Source organism: Saccopteryx bilineata, chromosome 1, assembly GCF_036850765.1.
Source record: "Saccopteryx bilineata isolate mSacBil1 chromosome 1, mSacBil1_pri_phased_curated, whole genome shotgun sequence".
In the NCBI taxonomy this organism is placed as follows: Eukaryota; Metazoa; Chordata; class Mammalia; order Chiroptera; family Emballonuridae; genus Saccopteryx; species Saccopteryx bilineata.
The window spans coordinates 89,990,113-90,009,815 of record NC_089490.1 but is presented as its reverse complement, the minus strand read 5'-3'; the positions used below and the strand labels follow the sequence as shown (position 1 = coordinate 90,009,815).

Sequence of the window (19,703 nt, the reverse complement as noted above, 5' to 3'; positions counted from 1 at the left end):
GGTAGGAATGCTTCAACATCCTGCCCCAGCCAAAAGGAGTCCACCCACGCAGCATTTGCTCCACCTGCTGGCTCCTCCCCCACAGACACGCCCAGGGCTGGCAGGCAAGTGTGCTCCTGGGCTGCTCATACACCTGTGGACAGGTAGCACCTCCCTCAAGTCCAGGTCTCCTCTGAGGCTCCCCTACCTCCTCCCAGCTAGGCTTCAAGAAAGGCTTATCCATACTGGCTCTTGCCTTCCTCTACCACTGCACCCTGGAGGCATCAGCGACCTGGGGCCTGGCCACCCCTGACTGAGGCCATGGCCTTGGTGCTAAGACCCCTCCTCAGTCTTCCTCCAGTCTCTGGCTACATCCTCCTCCTCCTATTGTCTTTAGTGTCTCTCTTCCCCTCATCCTCTGTTTCCTCCCAATCACCTCCCAGAGGTGCTGGCTCATGATACTTGCCACAGCCTTTTCCTCCCAGGTGCCCCAAGTGAGGAAGTGGGTCCTCCAGTGGCCAGCTGCTCAGGCCAGATGCCAGACCACTCAGGAAGAGTGGGCCTGGGCGTCTCCTCCTTCACTCATCTCAATCCTATGTCCATCCCCACAGCCCTACCCAGGCCAGGCCCCATCCTCTCCTGCCTGGAGTTCTGCAGTGGCCTCTACGCTGGCCTCCCTGTCTCCCGCTCCATCCACACTGAGTGCCAGTGGTTGTTCGAACATGTGAATCACTCGTATGTCACACCTCTGCTGTAGAGTCTTCAGCAGTACTCCCTCAACCTCCCTGTTTAACTAAAAACAGCTTGCTGTTCCCATGCCTGACCAGGTGGTGGCGCAGTAGGTAGAATGTCAGCCTGGGATGCTGAGGACCCAGGTTCGAAAGCCCGAGGCCGCTGGCTTGAGCATGGGATCATAGACATGACCCCATGGTTGCTGGCTTGAGCCCAAGGTCGCTGGCTCAGCTGGAGCTCCCTCAGCCCTCTGGGTACAAATGAGAAAGCAATCAATGAACTAAGGTGCCGCAACTATGAGTTGATACTTCTTATCTTTCTCCCTTCCTGTCTGTCTCTCTCTTGTCAAAAGAAAAAAAACAACAACAAAACAGCTTACCATTCCCTAATATACCATATACTTTGGGACATTATACCTTTCTTACTTTTTTTATTTAGTGAGAGGAAGGGAGGCAGAGACAGACTCCTGCATGTGCCCTGACTGGCAACCACCTGGCAAGCCCACTAGGGGGCAGTGCTCTGCCCATCCAGAGCCCTTGCTTGGTTCCAACTGGAGCCAATTTTTTTAGCGCCTGAGGCAGAGGCCATGGAGCCATCCTCAGCACCTGGGATCAACTCACTCTAATCAAGCTATGGCTACAGGAGGAGAGGAGACAGAGAGAGAAAGAGAGAGAGAGAGAAGTGTGAGGGGGAGGGGTGGAGAAGCAGATGGGCACCTCTCCTGTGTGCCCTGACCAGGAATCAAACCCAGGACATCCACATGCCAGGCCAACACTCTACCACTGAACCAACTGCCAGGGCCGAGGGACACTATACCTTTGCGTATGTTGTTCCCCTGCCTGGAATGTCCTACCCCACCTTGGCCACCTTGGAGCCCCAACTCAAGTCTGACCTCTAGGTAGCCTTCCCTGACTTCCCTGACTTAGAGGCTACTCCAGAGCCTTCACAGGGAATTGTCATCTCCACCCCTTCTGAGATCAGGAGTCAAGTTCTGTGACTGTGGCCCCAGCACAGTACTTGACACTTAGTAGAAACCTGTGAGATGCTTACTGAATAAATGACTCAGACTGCAGAGGGTCATGCTGGTGGGAAAGTGGTAGACTGGGAACCAGGAAACAGGGCTTTTAGCACCAGGCTCTGCTCCTGACCTCTGGTGGGACCATGAGGATATCTCTACCCCTCTTTGAGCCTTATTTTCCTCCCAGGGTTTCAGAAGGAGTACATCACTTGTCCCATTCTTCACTCTGACCTGAGGGTCACTGTTGGGTAAAGAAATGTTTTTTAAGTTTGCTTGCATGTATTGAGGCAGCACCATGTGTCTATAGGCTGGTGCTTGCCCTCGGAGCAGCAGATTGCAAATTGTGGACTGCCTTCTTGCTTGGGAGGGGCGATTGTTTTTTCCCCCAGCCTATTTTGCTAGGAAGAGTGCAGAGAGATAGAGAGATAGAGAGAGAGCACACGCTGAGGGGCTTGGGAGCCCTGCTGAGGCTGGTGGGGGCCTCCGGTAGAGCTGGAGAGTGAGTCCAGCCTTTGGGAGCCCTAAAAGAAAGGGAAGTGGTCTTTCCTGCTTGTTTGCTCGTTGGCCCTTACGAGACTTTAATAAACAGAATGGCCCACCATCCTCCGGCCCCGCTGTTCTTTTACTGTCTGCCCAAATTCAATGTCAACCTGCATGGCCACGGAGACAGCCACTGGCCTTACGGTCACCAACCATTGCCTGCCTGGGGTTGCTCCTGGGGCCTGGGCAGCTGTCCTGGAGGCTGCCCTTGCTGCCACTGACCCCACTGGCTCTGGGCAGTTGGCAAACAGGCTGAGCAGGAAGTAGAGTCGGCTCAGTCAAGGGTACGAGGTTGGTGCCTAGGGCCCCATTCAATCTCCAAGACAGGGCCTTGGGTCAGACGGTTTATTCCAGGGCAGCCAAGCTCACCTAGAGGTGAGAGTGGGCAAGGGAGGTTCAGAGGCAGGTAGGGGTGTGGCAAGAACCCTGGACCGGTGCTGCCTCCCTTTGGCTCACAGTGGCAGCCAGCCCACTTGGCTGTCTCCAGGGCTCTGAGGGCCCCTCCTGAGGTCACTTCCACCCCTCCCTCTTGCATTAGGCCAGGGGTGTCACAGGCTGGAATTTGCTTTCTGGAGCGGGTGCTGCCTCTGTACTGGGGTGGGGTAGGTGGTGGGGGTTCAGACACTCCTACTCGGACCTGGAAGCCACATCCTCACTGCTGAACCATTACCCCCTAAGCCAGCAGTGGACGGCGGGGCAGGAGGAGAAAGAATCAGAGGCAACAGGCTGGCCTGGTGACCATTTGGACACCAGAAAGTCTTGACCACCACTTGACGGCCCTCCTCCTTCCTTGTGTCCTCTCTGGGGTGATGTCAGGGAGCAGGCAGGGGGACAGGAGGCTACTTCTGGCTTCCACAGGACCCTGCCACTGCAGAATCCTTGTTCCCCTGCCTAACGGGTGCCCTGGGCTCTCTGAGTCCAGGTGGTGGGCCCCTGAGGCAGCTCCTCAGGTCAGCACCTGCCGGATCCAGCCAATCACACCGGTGATGCGAGTATAGACGCCAAAGTAGTTGGGCCGGCCGCAGCCCAGGCCCCAGCTGACCAGCCCCGCCAGGAACCAGCGGCCGCTGGGCTCCCTGCACACCAGTGGGCCACCTGAGTCGCCCTAAATGGGGAAGGAGAGACAGGACTGCATTAAGGGAAGGGCACCCCCACTTCCAGGAGGGAGTCCTGACTGCTGGGGATTTTCTGAGCGACAGCAAGAAAGTCACATTGTCTCTTAAAGCCTCAGCTTCTCCAAAATGTTGGCCTGGCCTCCAGCGTGTCCTGACTATCCTGAGCTGGGGATGTGTGTCCACACCCCCCATCCTTCTCTGCCTCCTTCTGTGGGCTCCTTCTAGTCCTATCACCTTAGGCAAATTGCCTTGTGGTGGGCAAGGAGCAGAACTGGGTTTGAGCCTCAGACTTGCCTGCCCACAACAGGTCTCTTCTGACCTGCAGCCTGCAACCCGGGCAAGTCCCTCAACCTCCTCGAGCCTTGGTTTTGCTGTCTGTAAAGTGGGGCAGCCATCCCCACCTTGCTGGGAGCCTGTGAAGCTTCAGCAAGGTGATGGCCAGGCCCTGGGTGATGTGATATCACCCTCTCCCTCCTCTCGCCCAGCCCTGTGGGGAGTCACCTGGCACGCATCCTTCTTGCCCTTGTGGTAGCCAGCGCACAGCATGCGAGGTGTCACCTGGTAGCGATAGGCCTCATTGCACAGGTCCTGTGGGATCAGCTGCACATCCACCTTCTGCAGACCGTTGCTGGTGGGGCCTGCCCGGTGGGGTCGAGGCCAGAGGGCAGAGTGAGAAGATCCAAGATGCCCGGGAGCTCATGCCCTTCCTTCCACTGTCCTGCCCCACCCACCCTCCCCACTCCCACATCATGGCCACTCTGTTCTGGCTCCTTCCCGGCATGGCCTGCGGGCACAGAGCCCCACCCGACGCCTGTCTGCCTGGACTAGTGTCTTCTCCAGCTTTTCCTCCCTTTCCTCCTCCTGCTCGAGGCCTCTTGGCCACCTCCCCTCTGCTCTGTGACAGCCCATAGAGTTTAGAAAGAGAGTAGACAGGATATGTGTTCTCACATTTCCGATCCCTCCACTCTCCCTCTAAAACTCAGCATCTCCCAACCCTGTGCTCCTCCACAAAGGCTGCATGTAGAACCACCAGGAAGCTTCAATATGCCCAGTGCCTGGTCTCACTCAGAGATCTGTTCACCCTGGGGGGATGGCCCGACCATCAGTGTTTTCCCTGAAGCCCACTGGTCAAGATTCTTCCTGCAGATGCTCAAACAGATCCACTTTCCCTGGTTCCCTCTGGTGCTGGGTGTTCTCAGGCTCCCTGGATTGCCATCTGTCCCCTCACTGGGAAGGCCTTTCCCCTTTGCCAGGATACTGCCAATTCATCCTCCAAGCCTCAGCTTACCCCACCCCTCTCCCAGAAGCCCCTGACCCCGCCTGGGAGACACCTCCGCTGGGCTGCCTGTACCTGCCCATCCAGGTCAGCTCATAGTGCTGCCTCCCCCATGAACACTCTTTTCATCTTTGTATCTCCTTCACCCAACCTGACGTCTGGCATGTGCTCATAACTATGTCACTGAATGAATGAATGAGCGAGGGAACCAGCCCTTGCTTTACCACCGTCACCCTCTTGGACAAGTCACTTTTCATCTGAGCCTATTTCGTCACTGATAAACGATTTCTACAGTCCTGCCTACACGTTGTAAATCACTGTACACATTCTTAAAGCCACTGCCAGAAAGGGCTCAGGGCACAGCTGTAGTTCTGCCAGCCCAGGCCTGTGTTCACAGAACTGGAGGCAGCCTCCGGAGGGCTGGCTCCGGGTGGTTTAGGCAGAAAAGGGAGAAGCACCCTCCCTGTTCTGAGAGACAATAGCGGAAACAGCAGGGACTCTGAGGTCAAGCAGTCCTGGGTTCCAGTGTGCTCCAACCCTTTCTGGTTATATGTCTGAGCAACTGCTAAATGCCTCTGAACCTCGGTTTCCCCAAAATGGAGCTATAATACCCACCCTAGGATTATTGTGTGAATTAAATGACATTGCATTCCCTTAAAATCCAGCCTTAATTAGGAGTCTCTCCTGCTTCCCTCCTCAGCAACACACACTCCCCCACCCCCCACTGCCAAGGAGCTTGCCTGTGGGCTGTGGGGTCCTTGGCCTTCCCCTTTACCCCACACAAATCCCTCAAGGTAATCTTCCATGTGTTTGGTTCTCCCTAAATGCCCGTCCAGGAGGAAGGGAAGGGCCAGGAGGGCAGGGGCCCACGGGTAGTAAAAGACTTTTTTTCTGTGACATCCAACCCAACTTAATCCCAGGAGTGGCAGTCCTCGGGGGGTAGAGCCTGGGCCCCCTTGCCTGCCTGCTCTAGGCTACATATTGGGAGAGGCCCAGGGCACCCATCGCCCCACCCTCAGGCCTGCTCACCTCCCTCGCGCAGGGCGCCCCAGCCCGTGATCCAGCAGTGCAGGCCCGGCTCGAAGAAGTGGGAGCGCGCAGGCAGGCAGATGGGGCGCACGGCGGCCGAGCGCACCACGGGGTGGTCCAGCTGCAGCAGGGCCACGTCGTAGTCGTGGCTGTCCTCCTCGTGGTACGGGTGCAGGAACAGGCGGCTCACCTTGAAGGACACCTCGCCCGGCCAGCGTGCACTCTGCCACACCTTGCCCAGGAACACCGTCCACAGTGCTGGGGAGGCCATGCTGGGGGCGGGCAGGGTGCCCTGCTTAGTGGCTTTTTCTCCCATGCCAGACCTTTAGAATAGCCAGCTTCCCCACCTGGGACACCGCCCCCTACACTCAGCCCCTCCTGCTCTGGAAGGCCGGGTACCTGGTAGCTGGTGCAGTGTTCATTGTCCACCCTGGGGCCCACCTGCCTGGGTTCCAGCCCCAGCTCCATTCTTTCCTAGATATGTGCCTCTCTAAGGCTCAGTCTCCTCATCTGTGAATTGGCACTAGCATCTTCTACTCATGTTTTCAGGGAATGCAATAAGACTGCATGTAAAAAAATTAGCGCAGCACAAGCAGCTGACAATATCTCTTCTTTTTCATCTGTGCTTTGTAGGCTGCGGGACTCGCTAAGACTCGTCAGTCCTCACTGGAGAGATAGGCGTGGAGTGAGGTGGTCAGACTGCACTTAGGTAGAGTCCACGGGTACCTGGGCAGAGGATGCAAAAGGGAGCTGGGTTCTGAGCTGCTGGGTGGTGGTGGCAGTGTGGATGGATAGGATGGACGGGCAGCATGGACAGGCAGTGTGGACGAGCAGCATGGATGGGCAGTGTGGACAGGCAGCTTGGATGGGCAGCGTGGACAAGCAGCGTGAACTGGCAGCATGGATGGGCAGTGTGGACAGGCAGTGTGGACGGGCAGCGTGGATGGGCAGCATGGACAGGTAGTGTGGGCAGGCAGTGTGGATGGGCAGGATGGACAGGCAGTGTGGACAGGCAGTGTGGACGAGCAGCATGGATGGGCAATGTGGACAGGCAGTGTGGACGGGCAGCGTGGATGGGCAGCATGGACAGGCAGTGTGGGCAGGCAGTGTGGATGGGTAGTGTGGACAGGCAGTGTGGACGAGCAGCATGGATGGGCAGTGTGGACAGGCAGTGTGGATGGGCAGCGTGGATGGGCAGCGTGAACTGGCAGCGTGGATGGGCAGGATGGACAGGCAGTGTGGACAGGCAGCGTGGATGGGCAGGATGGACAGGCAGTGTGGACGAGCAGCATGGATGGGCAATGTGGACAGGCAGTGTGGATGGGCAGCATGGATGGGCAGTGTGGTGGGCAGTGTGGACAGGCAGCATGGACGGGCAGGATGGACAGGCAGTATGGACAGGCAGCATGGACGGGCAGGATAGACAGGCAGCGTGGACGGGCAGCGTGGATGGGCAGTGGTTGAGGATTCGTCTGGAGCACTAAGAAGACTAGCAGCTGTCTGGCTCTGGCTGTACAAAGAAGGGGGTGCCCTGGCAGCTCCAAACCTTTGGCTGGGGACTGTGTAGACCCTGAACAGAAGAGGAGGTGTCGGGAAAGGAGTCTAGAGCTGTCTGTGCTGGGGGCCCAGCAGATGGCTTGGGGGTGGGAAGGGGGCGTTGTAAGCCCACCACTATGCAGATGGGGAAGATTCTGTGAGGCCAGATGAGATGTCCCTAGGAGGCACACATGGAGGAGGGGAGCTGTGACCAGGCCAGGCAGCTCTGCTCTCTGTTGACCTCCAGCGTCAAGCACAGCCCCTGGCACATAGCAGGAGCACCACAAATGTTGCAGAATGGATGCAGAGTGGCTGAATGAGTGAATCACTGACCCATCTTAAAACAAGATACTGAAAGGAGAGCACAGAGAGGTTGAACAGCCTGTCCAGGGCCACAGAGTATGTTTGTGGTGGAGCCAAGACTAAAGCTAAGTATGGAATGGCCATTTTGGGTGGCTCTCCATCCACCTTCCCTCTGTCTGCTTAGCGCTTAGGGACTCCAGACCTCCTAAAACGCCTTCCCTGCCCCATGTCTTCTGGTTTCAGTGCCCACGTCCACCCCCTCACCTGTCCTCCTGGAAGCAGTGGGCAGCTGTTATCACCCAGCGGTCAGCGATGAGGGCCCCCCCACAGATGTGTCGGCCCCGGACCTGGAGGCTGGCCTGCCATGGCCACTCACCCTCTGAGGACACAGCCCCGCCCACAATGCGGCCAGATGGGCCCTGGAGGCCACAGTCTGGGGATGGGGGAGAGGGCAGGAGGGAGTGAGATGCAGAGACAGAGAGAGACAGAGAGGGAGAGAGAAAGTAGGAGAGCAAAGGAAGACAGGGAGGGAAAGAATGAAGGACAGAGGGAGGGACAGAGGCAGGCAGGACCGAGGTAAGGGGGAAGAGATGGGATAGACAGATGGACACATGGTGAGCTTCCCTCCAGCTTCCCAATGTGGGCACCTCCTGCCTCCCTCCCTCCCTCCCTCCCTCCCTCCCTCCCTCCCTCCTTTCCATGCTCTAGGGCAGTGGTCCCCAACCTTTTTTGGGCCACGGACCGGTTTAATGTCAGAAAATATTTTCACGGACTGGCCTTTAGGGTGGGATGGATAAATGTATCACGTGACTGAGACAAGCGTCAAGAGTGAGTTTTAGACGGATGTAACAGAGGGAATCTGGTCATTTTTAAAAAATAAAACATCGTTCAGACTTAAATATAAATAAAATGGAAATAATGTAAGTTATTTATTCTTTCTCTGCGGACCGGTACCAAATGGCCCACAGACCAGTACCGGTCTGCGGCCCGGGGGTTGGGGACCACTGCTCTAGGGCCCAGTGGGTGGAGAGGGTCTTTGGCCCACCCACCCTGTCTGAGCCCTCGGGGGCAGGCTGGCAGGGCAGGCTCACCACAATGCTGTTCATCGGAGCCATCCCTGCAGTCGGGCTGCCCGTCACACTGCGGGTTGGGCTTCTTCACGCAGCTTTGATCCTCACACTGGAAGGTGAACGTCCCACAGGGCACCCCTGGGATAGAGGGGGTGGGGGCAGGGCACAGTGGGTGGGTCCCTGAGCCCAAGGGAGCTCCAAATCAAGGCCCAGGGAAGACGAAGCCTAGAAGAGGCCAGGAGGTGATTGGTAAAGGGTCTCTTGATCATAATGGTTCCCCTGAGGCTCCTTCAATGTCTCCTAAAGGCAGGCTCTGTCCCTCCTCCCTCTACCCTGCCCCCACCCAAATGTTGAGAGCCGGGCTATCTACCTCTTCTCCCTCAGACTGGCACCCCCAACAATAGGGTCATGCCTCCCCCTTCGGTGTGGCACCTGAAGGCAGGACTGTGCCTCCACTTTTAGACTAGGCTCGAAAGAGCCCGGCTACGCCTCTCTTATCGGACTAAGGTTCTGTACCTACTCTGGCAGCCCTCCAGGTCCTGGCCCCACCTAGCCACCCATCTGCTCCTCACTGCCTTCGCTATGGAGAACTTTCTGCTCCACCACCTGTTTTTTCCCTGGTCTCCTTTCCTCCTGCTTATTTGCATGTTACCTCTCTTCAAGGCCCAGGTCAAAGCCTGCCCTCTCTTGGAAGCTTCTCCCGCTTGGTTGCCTCTCTGCCCTCCAGTCTTCCCATGTTACTGGACAGAATGTCCAGAAGGTTTTGGGCAGAGAGTCACCCATCATGTCTTCCTACTAACAGATAATCCCAGAGGGAAGGGATCATATCTCTGGTATCTTTTACTCCCAATCTCTCCCTCTGCCTTGCCTTTCACTGGGTAGTCCGCCGGTGCTGGATGATTGGTCAGTGGATGGATAGATAGATGGATGGGTGGACGAGTGGATGGGTGAATAGATGGTGGATGGATGAATGGATGGATGGATGAATGGATGAATGGATGGATGAACGAATGGATAAACCAGTGAACACAGATTGGAGGTTGGGCAGACTAACAAATGGGTGGATTGATGGTCCAGCAGGGAGACTGACAAACAGCTAGAAGGATGGATAACCGAGTGGATGTAAACACCAATGGGCAGACAGGCAGTTGGAAAGATCAGTGGATGGGTGCATGTACACATGCACTTATGGGTGGAGAATGGACCAATTAACAAACAGCTGGGTAAACCAATAGATGGGTAAATTGATGGTTCAGTGGATAGGAAGACAGACGGTTGGACAGACCGAGGGATAGATAAATGAGTTGTGTATACTCAAGTTCTTGTTGGAGAGAACAGAGGATGGAAGGATAAATGAATGGATGGTTGGATGGACAGATGGATGGTTGGATGGATGGACATGTAAGCATACACACAGAGGGATTAGCAAGTATTTAGACAAAAGAGCAGAAACCTTGCCTGACTAGGCAGTGGCACAGTGGATTGAGCATTGGACTGGGACCTGGAGGACCCAGATTCGAAACCCTGAGGTCGCCAACTTGAGTGCAGGCCCATCCAGCTTGAGCCCAAAGGTTGCTGGCTTGAAGCCCAAGGCCTCTGGCTTGAGTCCAAGGTCACTGGCTCTGCTGTAGCCTCCCAGTCAAGGCACATATGAAAAAAGCAATCAATGAACAACTAAAGTGCCACAAGGAAGAATTCATGCTTCTCATCACTCTCCCTTCCTGTCTATCTGTCCCTACCTGTCCCTTTCTCTGTCGAGAGAGAGAGAGAGAGAGAGAGAGAGAGAGAGAGAGAGAGAGAGAGCAGAAACTGCTGCTAAAGAAGCATGCAGAAGGGCTGGGCTGTCTGGCTGAGACCCATTCTTTGGTTTCCCTCTAGACACCTGGTCATGCCCCACCTTACCTTCTTGGCACTGCTCTTCGTCACTTGCATTGAGACAGTCAGGCTGCCCATCACAGACCCTGGACAGTGAGATACATGTGCTGTCCTCTTGGCACTGGAATGTGGCTCTGCACACTGTATGGGGACACAGAGAGGGGGCAGGTAGGAGGGAGCCGGAGGAGCCGAGCTGGGACTTCATGAGGCCTGTAGACCACGCATTGCACGTCATAATCACAAATCTCTTTCTCAGCCACTTTACACTCGAGTTCCATGGCATCCTAGTGAGATGCCCTATTTTATTGATGAAAATAGAAATAAAGTGACTCATCAAAGGTCAGCTGGCTCAGCTAGAACTTGAAGCCAGATGTTTTGATTCCAAATGAGGCATCTTCCCAGCACCTGGGCAGGATCATCCTGGAGGAAGGCTTATCTCCCTTCCTTCTGGCTTCTCTCCCCACATATTGAAAACTTTGATGGGACAGGGGAGGAGGTGAGTCTGGGGAGGTCAGACTGGAACAGGCTTCCTGACAGTGACTCAGGATCAGAAGCCAGGATTCAGAGGAAGAGGTATTATTCCAAGAGAGCCCTGGCTTGGCGACCACCAGGTCCCTGAGCCTCTTTTACAAGACTAGTAGTGGTGAGCACAGCTCCAGTAAGAGTTGTCAGCTCCAGTCTGAACACCTGAAGTGGAGGGGTGAGGACACCCTCAAGGGAGGGAGATGGAGGATTCTGTCCTTGGCCACCCAGGGCCTGCCTGTCCCTGCTTAGTAGCCTCTCCCTCCGGGTCCTGCCCTCACCCGCTCTGTTCCTTCTTGGATGGCTGGCTGGAACAGAGGCCGAGGGTGATGGCCTGGTGGAGAGAAGCCCTGAGCTGGCAGTCAGGAGGCCTGGTCCCAGTTTGTCCCTACCGTTGCCCCAGTGGGTGGCCCTGGGAGGCCGCTTTCCCACTAGGTGCTGCCATCTGGCCATCTGAGCACACAGAGAGATCCCCACTTCTTGTATGCTCAGAATAAGAACTGCAGGTGCGGAGGGTCTCTAGTCAAAAGGGTGGGCTCGAGTCAGTGCAGAGGAGGTGTGGAGAGGGGAGGGGTGCAAGCAGCAGACTGCTCACCGCAATTTCTCTCATCCAGGCCATTGGGGCAGTCCTTGACCCCGTCACAGGCGGGCACACAGAGTCCATTCACAGAGCAGAGGAACTCTCCAGGGCAAGCTGGGGTGGGGAGAGAGTGCCATCAAGACATGTCATCATGAAAACACATATGCACATCCATGTCCAGTCACACGCATGCAGCACACACGCAGGGCTGTGTATACCTAATGAACTCATGTGACTGCTTTGCATATGTGGGCACACACAAAGCTGCATATCTTTGTGCACACATGTACATGTGTTTGTAAGTGTAGGCACTCACACACACACACACACACACACACACACTCCCTTTGTCTAGCCTCTTGGTGTTTCCAGGGACCGCAGAGGCCGGAAGAAGCGGCGGGGCTAGGGCTGCCGCCTTGCTCCCAGCCAGCTCATACTCACGATCTGACTGGTTGTACAAGCTGTAGTGCACCTGCACGCCGGGCCCGGTGAGGGAGATCTGGGAGGTGAAGTTGATGGTGATGCCGGCGCTGGCCACCACGGGAATCCTCTCAGCGTAGGGCTGCAGGGTGCGCAGGCCACACAGCCTGGGGGTGACAAGAGACAGACTCAGGGCCACTGGGGCCTGTCCAAGGGAGGGAGCAGCCTGAGTCCTGGTGCAGACAGAGCAAGGACAGGACGAAGAGGAAGGAGGAGCTGCACTGCCGCCCCCACCTGCTCTGCCTTGAATTTCCCTTGAGTGACCTCTCACCCCCAGAGTCATCTTCTAGAAAGCAGCCTGGCTATGTCACTACCCAGCTCAAAAACCTTCAATGGCCTGACCAGCCGGTGGCGCAGTGGATAGAGGGTCGGACCAGGATGTGGAGGACCCAGGTTCAAGACCCTGAGGTTGCCAGCTTGAGCGCAGGCTTATCTGGTTTGAGCAAAGCTCATCAGCTTGGACCCAAGGTCGCTGGCTCGAGCAAGGGGTTACTTGGTCTGCTGTAACCCCCCGGTCAAGGCACATATGAGAAAGCAATCAATGAACAACTAAGGTATTGCAACGAAAAACTGATGATTGATGCTTCTCATCTCTCTCCCTTCCTGTCTGTCTGTCCCTGTCTATCCCTCTCTCTGTCTCTGTAAACACACACACACACAAAACAAACAAACAAACAAACAAAAACCCTTCAATGACTCTCCATTGCCAACAGGATAAAATTCAAAGTCTGGATTCTAATTCCTGTTACCTAGCAAATCAGAGTCCTCTGAGCCTTACTTTCCTCTCATTAAATAAGGGATATTTGATCTCTGTTGACCTGAAATCCAAAAATAAGACTTCAATGTGTCAGTAGAGGCAGAAGTCCTGACTGTTTTGCTCTCTGTAGCCAGGAGAGGATGTCTCCGCTGTGCTCCCTGTGGGGTCAGAAGCCAGCGGCCATCTGGCTCAGGCACTGTCTCTCCCATAGAGACACCTCCATAGCCCTGGTGGTCTCCATGTGACCCTCTGGGCATGAGGGAGGCACTGGTCCTGCTCCAGGGCCAACAGTGCACTCGTGCCCAGTACAACCATCCCCCCACCAGGGGAGCACCTTCAAATCTCTGCTGGACCCCCTCCCTCTTAAGAAGATGCTCTTGTTTCCGCAGAGCTGGTAGGAGAACCTCCACCAAGAGGCAGAGTGCTCTCCAGAGAACAGGTAGGGATATTTCCATCTCCGTGATGGGAAACAGGGAGCTTACCCCACACGGAGTCTGGTGGACCCCCATCTCTCAGTGCAAGTGGGTACACTGTCATGGAGCAGGTAAAACCACACCCCCAGAGCAGCGGGATCCTTCCCAGAGAGCAGCGTAGGGGACCCCACCTTCCGGATGGGAGACCCTCACAGAACTGATGGAGCACTCATGGAATGCCCCCATCGGGGAGGGAGTACCCCTCAGAGCAAATAGGAACGCCTGCACAGATGAGGAGACACATCCAGAACACAAGTGGAAAGATCTCCAGAGAGAGGTAGAAATGCCCTGCAGAGGTCGATGTCAAGAGAGCAGGTAGGAATGCCCCAAAGCATGCTGGGAATATCCCACATAGAAGAGGTCACCTAATTCCCAGGGGCCAGGTACTTCCTCTGAACTTCTAGAACATGCTAAGCACTTCAATTAATCAATCAGTGAGTTAATCAATGAACAGCTGAGGATGAGCTTTGGGGGCTATGTTAACATTTCAAAGCGAGGGGTTGGGGCTGGGCATGGCTGGGCCTTATCCCACTCTTGCCTCACTGGCTGTGGCTTTGCAAACTCTCATTGTATGAGTTTTGAGGTTCTTGAAGCCATTTCACCCTGTGAGGAAGGAATTGTCCCCAAGGCCAGAATCCAGCCTCCTCAGGCCTATGGGGACCCATTCGGCCTGCTCAGGGGGAGGTGGGCTTGCTGACTCTCATTGCAACAGGAACTTCAGGGACTGAGCCCTCCACATTCCCCTCGGCCCCCGCAGACCTGGCCTAAGGTATAGCCTCCCTGTACTGTGAGGCCACAGTGACCATATTCTTGCCCCCATACCAACAAATAGTTCTCAAAGTAAAAATCATTTTCATAATAATATTCAGATATCATTTGCCTTTTCAACTGTCTCTCACAAGAATATAGTGGAAATTTCCAGAGATCATGTGATGGTCCCGATTACATGCAGAAGGAAGGTGGGGACCTAGTTGTGGTCTTGCAATCCAGTTTTTTAAAAAAGGTGCAAAAGTGTGAACTGATATTATTTTTCTCACCAAATGTTACTGGTTTTGGAAAATATAATTTATAAGAAAATACGTTAAAATATAATGGGTCTATTATTATTTTTAATGAATTGACAAATATTTTAAATTTTTCTCAGTTTTAATTTATAATACTGTACATATAGATTTTATAACCAGTATAAAAACTCTTTGGGGTGCTCAATAATTTTAAAAAGTGTCAAGTGGACCTGAGGTGGAAAATTTTGAGAACCCCTGCTCAATTCCCACAACCCAGGGGGTGACCAGGCTGGGATAAGGCGCCACTAGGGGGCACCCCAGAGCAAGACTGGCCCTTCTTATCTTTAAGGAAACAAGGGAATTTTGTCTTTTGTTTTTAAAGGGGATAAACAAATGTTATCATGGATTGTTGTCCCAGAGAACTGCTTTGGGGAGCGGACAAAGGAGCCAGGGATTGGAGAAGACTAAAGATGACCTGTTTAGTCTATGCAGTATTTTTTTTTTTCCAAATTTAGTTGCTAGCTAATTTCACATAAAAATCTAGACTCTTGTTCTCCTGAAAAATAAGTCCTGGAAACACTGGCTGTTGTTTAGACCACCCGAATCAGGCAGGGCACTTGTGGCCCTGCTAACCAGGTCCCTATCTGTCCCACTTTCCCCAAGCAGCCAGCCTCATGGAACTACACACCCACCTGGTCCTTTGGCACCTCTGTGTTTCTGGTTTCTGTTACAGAGCCTTTGGGGGCAGGGTATGCATCCTCTAGCTCTCCAATTCCTTCCCACCCACCAAATGTCACTTCTTTCCCTACAAGCCTTCTCCAAAAATCCCCAGAAGTCGGAAAGCTGAGGAGCCTACTTCTCTTCTCAGTCACATTTTTACACTGTGGTCCGCCTTGCTTTCTTCTCCCTCTGGATTTGGGGATTCTTCCTTCCTGTCTCATATGGTAAGCAGAGACCTTGTCAACCGTCTTCCATATGAGCAACTCCACACAGGGAAGAATTCAAGAAAGATTGGATGGGTGAATGGGTGGATGGATAAATGGATGGATGGATGGTGGATGGATGGATGGATAGATGGATAGATGCCAGGGTTTGTAAGGAAGAAAGAAGGAAGAGTGGGAGGAAGATGGAGGAGGGAGAGAGGGAAGGAGGGAAGGAGGGAAGGAGGGAAGGAGGGAAGGAAGGAAGGAAGGAAGGAAGGAAGGAAGGAAGGAAGGAAGGGAGGGAGGGAGGGAGGGAGGGAGGAAGGAAGGAAGGAAGGAAGGAAGGAAGGAAGGAAGGAAGGAAGGAAGGAAGGAAGGAAGGAAGGAAGGTGGATGGATGTGTTCGTTCTCTAGGGCAGGTTAAATGGGAAGGAGGGTCAGAGAAGACAGCAGTAAAGAGGGAGGACAGCAGCATCTGGCATGATGGCCAGAGGCCTGGACCTGCAGCTGCAGAGCTGAGTTTCAGGCCCAGCTTTGCCACACGCAGCAGCTATGTAACCCTGGGCATACAGCTCAACCTCAGCAAGCTTCAGTTTCCACATCTGTAAAACAGAGGTGAAATCATCCCCTTGCAGGACATTTTAAGGAATACATGCCAAAATGACTTCTTTGAAAGCCAGTCGCTGACGTCAGGCTGTGAGTTCATTGAGGACAGCAGCTGGAGCTCTGCCTCCCTCACGGCCAGCACCCAGCGCAGGGCCTGACGCTCAGCAGTGTCCAGGGAGCCTTGGTGGTTGCAGGCAGTGCTGGTCACCCCAGGGCTCAGGGGAGCAGAAGCACCACCCCATAGCCAGGCCAGGCCAGCGGGGTTCCAGTAGGCCTAAGGAACCAGTGGTTCTGCTTGTCCCCATCAGTAGGAGAGAAGTAGAAGAGGTTGGACCATCAGAAAAACAGTGACATCAGAGGAGAGGAAGCTGGCTAGAGGCAGGTTCCCGGAAAGGGGGAAGCCTTGCCACGGTGACGCCCAGCCAGAGTGGGTTCTGTGAAACTGAGCAGCAGCCGGTGGCTGGGTCTCATGAGGCCCAGCCCCGCCCCCGCCTCCAGGCCACTCGAAGGGCAGAGGGCCTCAGGTGGGCACCAGGAGAAGCTGGGTAGAAAACAGGGAAGTGGGGGGGGGACAGAAAGGGCTCAGAGGAGTGAGGCAACATGCCCAAGGAAGCCCAGACAGCGGAAGGAGCCCAGGCCAGCCTTTCCTCCTCACTGTGCTGGCACCTGAGGGGTAAGACGTCCTCTCCCTGACCCACCTTCTGTTGCTACTCATCAGTGGTCACTCTGGACCCAAGGAGAGTGCCTCCCCCTTCCTACAAACCGTGCGTGGCAACCGACACCCTTCCCCAGACCTCTCATGTCTTTACCACCCACACAAGTAGATTTTCCAACAAATGCTCATCAAAAAATTTCCCACATCTACATAGGATGATCACTATCAAAAAAGAGATCAGAACTAGAGGAAACTGTCTGTCCGGTGCGTATAGTGTGGAGATACGCCTCTGCCTTCCCTCCCACAGTCACTCACACATGGGCAGAAGCCTGGGGGCAGGGGGTATGAGCCTCCACTTGGGGACCCTAGACCCTTAATGAAGGTCTGAAAACGCAGAGATGGGACTTTCCAGGCTGCTCTTGGAACTGGTGAGAGCCATGGAAACTGTCAGCCCTCGCATCGGGATGCCAACTGATGGGTCAGTCATGCCTTGGCCAAAAGGGTGAAAAGCTAGCACGGTTGCTCAGAGACTCTGCGGGAAGAATCTGCACAAGTGTGAGCCCTTACATGTGTGCACGCATGCGCATGGATGCACAGGTACATGTATGTACACCCACACATAAGGTCTGGGATCAGACTACCTTGCTCAATTCTGTTTCTCCAGTTACAAGCTGGGTGACTTTATGGAAGTGACTTTGCCTCTCTGTACCTCAGTTTCCCCAGTGGTCCATGAAGGCAGTGCGGAGACCTGCTTCCTCATCAGATTGTAGAGGATGAAGGAAATGGCACCTAAACCCCTTAGCTTGGGGTTTGCCCGGCACAGAGTCATCAGCCAATTATTAATTTGTGGTTGGTGCCTTCTGGGGCTTTTCCCAGGCCTGTAGGAGCCTGTGTCCTCCCTTCAGTGTCTCAGCCTTTCCTGGGTAGGGAGCTGTTTTATGCCTATTTTCCAGGTGAATCACCTGAGGCTGGGAGAGGTGGGTCCTTGCAGAGTGGGAAGGAAAGGAGCCAGGATCTGAACCTTATTCTGTCTGGTTTCCACACCTAAGCTCTTTTCACAATGACATTTCACTAGGAACTAATAAACACAACATACTGGGCACCTCTCTCTGATGGGTAAATAATAATAAGTTGGGGCCCTAGGCTGGCCTAACCCCCTTGTTTACAGGTGAGGAAGGGTGTCCCTGGGATTACATGCAGAAGCCAGGTGGCCCCCATGAGGAGAGAAGCGGTATGGAAGAGAGAGGAAAGGGGTGGGAGCACTGAGCCTCCCGCTACCACCTGGCTGCACCCTGAAGTCCCTCCTCACCATTGCAAGGCAAAAAGACAAGGACAAGAGGCCAAGTCCTAGTCCTCTCTGGGCCTCAGTTTCCCCACCTGTATAATGGGTGAGGGTTGAGTTCGATGGCCTGTTCACTTCACACTTTCTATAGCTCACTGGTTCGTTGAGACACTGGGAAGGGGAGCCCCCCACCACCCCCATTAGAATCTGTCACAGTGCCTGAAATCCTGCCATCAGGGCATCATTTATTTAAATTAAGATTGTTCCCACCCATGGTCCACACTTTAAACCCAAGGGTAGCTCCTGAAGTCCCTAGTGCCCAGTGCCCACCCTCTTGCCCGACCCCTCCTGGCTGTATCAGGAAGGGAGGAAGAAGGCTCTCTGTAGGGAGCACGGTGTGGACTGTCACGCGTCCTGCTGTTTACGATGGAAGGCATGGGAGAGGCCCCGACGGTGGGCCATATGGGCCTCGAGCCCATAATCTCACTGAGCCTCGAGCTCCTTCCCTGGGAACAGTCCACTCTAGTGGACTGAATGCCTGTGCTGCTGAGCACCAAGCTGGGTGCAGCCGAGTGCCCGGGGTCAGGGCTGGCTCCTGGCTCATGGAATGGCCACGGCGCTGGGCAGGGAGGGGTGAGGGCAGGACTGTCAGGCCCAAGACCCTTCTCCCTCCTCCCTAGCCCCTCACTGAGATATCAGATTCAGCTCTGTGGTTGAGAGGGTTACAGGAAAATACATTATCATTCTTCAAAGAACTGTGAATCATGGGCCACCATCAGGGTCACTCTGCGGACTCCTGAGGCCGAGAGGTGAGCCCAGTTCTCCTCAGTCTGGGCAGGCCCCAGGCAGTGGAGAGGGACCCCAAGGGAACGACATGTAGGATCAAGGAAGTCATGCCCAGAAAGGCCACCTGCATGCTGGGAAGGGTAGAACAAGATGCCTTTTGCTCCCCAAACAGCACAGGCCTCAAGTTACACCATCTGTCACCTCTCAAAAAAATAAATAAATAAATAAAAAACAAAACAAACACAGCACAGGGCCAGAGTCACACTATCTAACATCATCCCCCAAGCAGCACGGGCTGAAGTTATACCCTCTGGCACTACCTCGAAGAGCACAGTGCCACTCATATTCTCTGATGTCACCCCAACGGTTTGGGCCTGAACTCACATCATCTGTCACCCTCAAAACAGCACTGGCCTGAAGTCACCCCATCTGTATTTCTTCTTTGTTTTTTTAATCACAGTCCCTGATAAATTTCAAAAGATCTGGGAAGGATGATGACGAGTCAACCAGCATTGTCAATCCCTGTCACCTTCGTCTGGCTGATGCTTTAGAATAGGGTCCACCTATGAGCAAAGTATAATGACGAATGTGAACACCAACCCCAGAACCCAAGCATTCCAGACTTTTAATTTATTGGAATCTTGTATATTCAACATTTGTGAAGCTAAGAAATCAGACCTGGCATTAGGATCCCAGCCTGTTACACCCCCAGAACTCCAGCATTGGAAGGGAGGGCAGTGGGCCAAACTGCTATCTATCAGATGTAGAATCTTTGATTCAGTGTCCGTGGACCCTAGGTGGGGAAGGTCTCCTGGCTCTACAAGGCTACGTCAAGGTCCTTCTTTTCTTCCCCAAGCCTCTGCTCCCCATCCAGGCCGCCACTACCCCCCCAGCTCTTCCCTCCAAGCGTTATCACCTGCACCTGAACCTTCATCCTCCTCTCTTTCTCTCTACGGGAGTTCCCACAGGGCATTTAGACATGGAGCCCTCCCACGTAAATATTCCCTGCCTTAAATGTCTACTGTCTCCTCTTCTGCCATTGCACCGCCTCCCTGCCCACCTTTGTAGCTGTCAGGTCCACCAGCAGCCCCAGGCTGCCCACTCCACTGGGCACTGACCAGTCCTCATCCTACTGATCAAGCTGCAGCCACGGCTGACCCCA

At 54.4% G+C, this 19,703-nt stretch overlaps 1 protein-coding gene across 4 annotated transcripts in view; it reads right to left on the bottom strand.

The window, feature by feature from the left end:
- Positions 1-1,150: 1,150 nt before the first annotated feature.
- The window catches only part of TMPRSS6 (transmembrane serine protease 6), a 44,867-nt gene continuing 26,314 nt past the window's right edge, over positions 1,151-19,703 (bottom strand). For 3 of the 4 annotated variants that reach the window (XM_066259072.1, XM_066259082.1, XM_066259092.1), the window contains 8 exons: positions 12,017-12,162; positions 11,591-11,689; positions 10,501-10,614; positions 8,620-8,736; positions 7,793-7,961; positions 5,690-5,961; positions 3,886-4,022; positions 1,151-3,374 (listed from right to left, as the gene is read on the bottom strand). In XM_066259072.1, coding sequence (XP_066115169.1) covers positions 3,216-3,374; positions 3,886-4,022; positions 5,690-5,961; positions 7,793-7,961; positions 8,620-8,736; positions 10,501-10,614; positions 11,591-11,689; positions 12,017-12,162 — 1,213 coding nt within the window. In that variant the 3' untranslated portion in view covers positions 1,151-3,215. The remainder of the gene's footprint in view (positions 3,375-3,885; positions 4,023-5,689; positions 5,962-7,792; positions 7,962-8,619; positions 8,737-10,500; positions 10,615-11,590; positions 11,690-12,016; positions 12,163-19,703) is intronic. The other variant, XM_066259062.1, reaches the window with a different exon arrangement.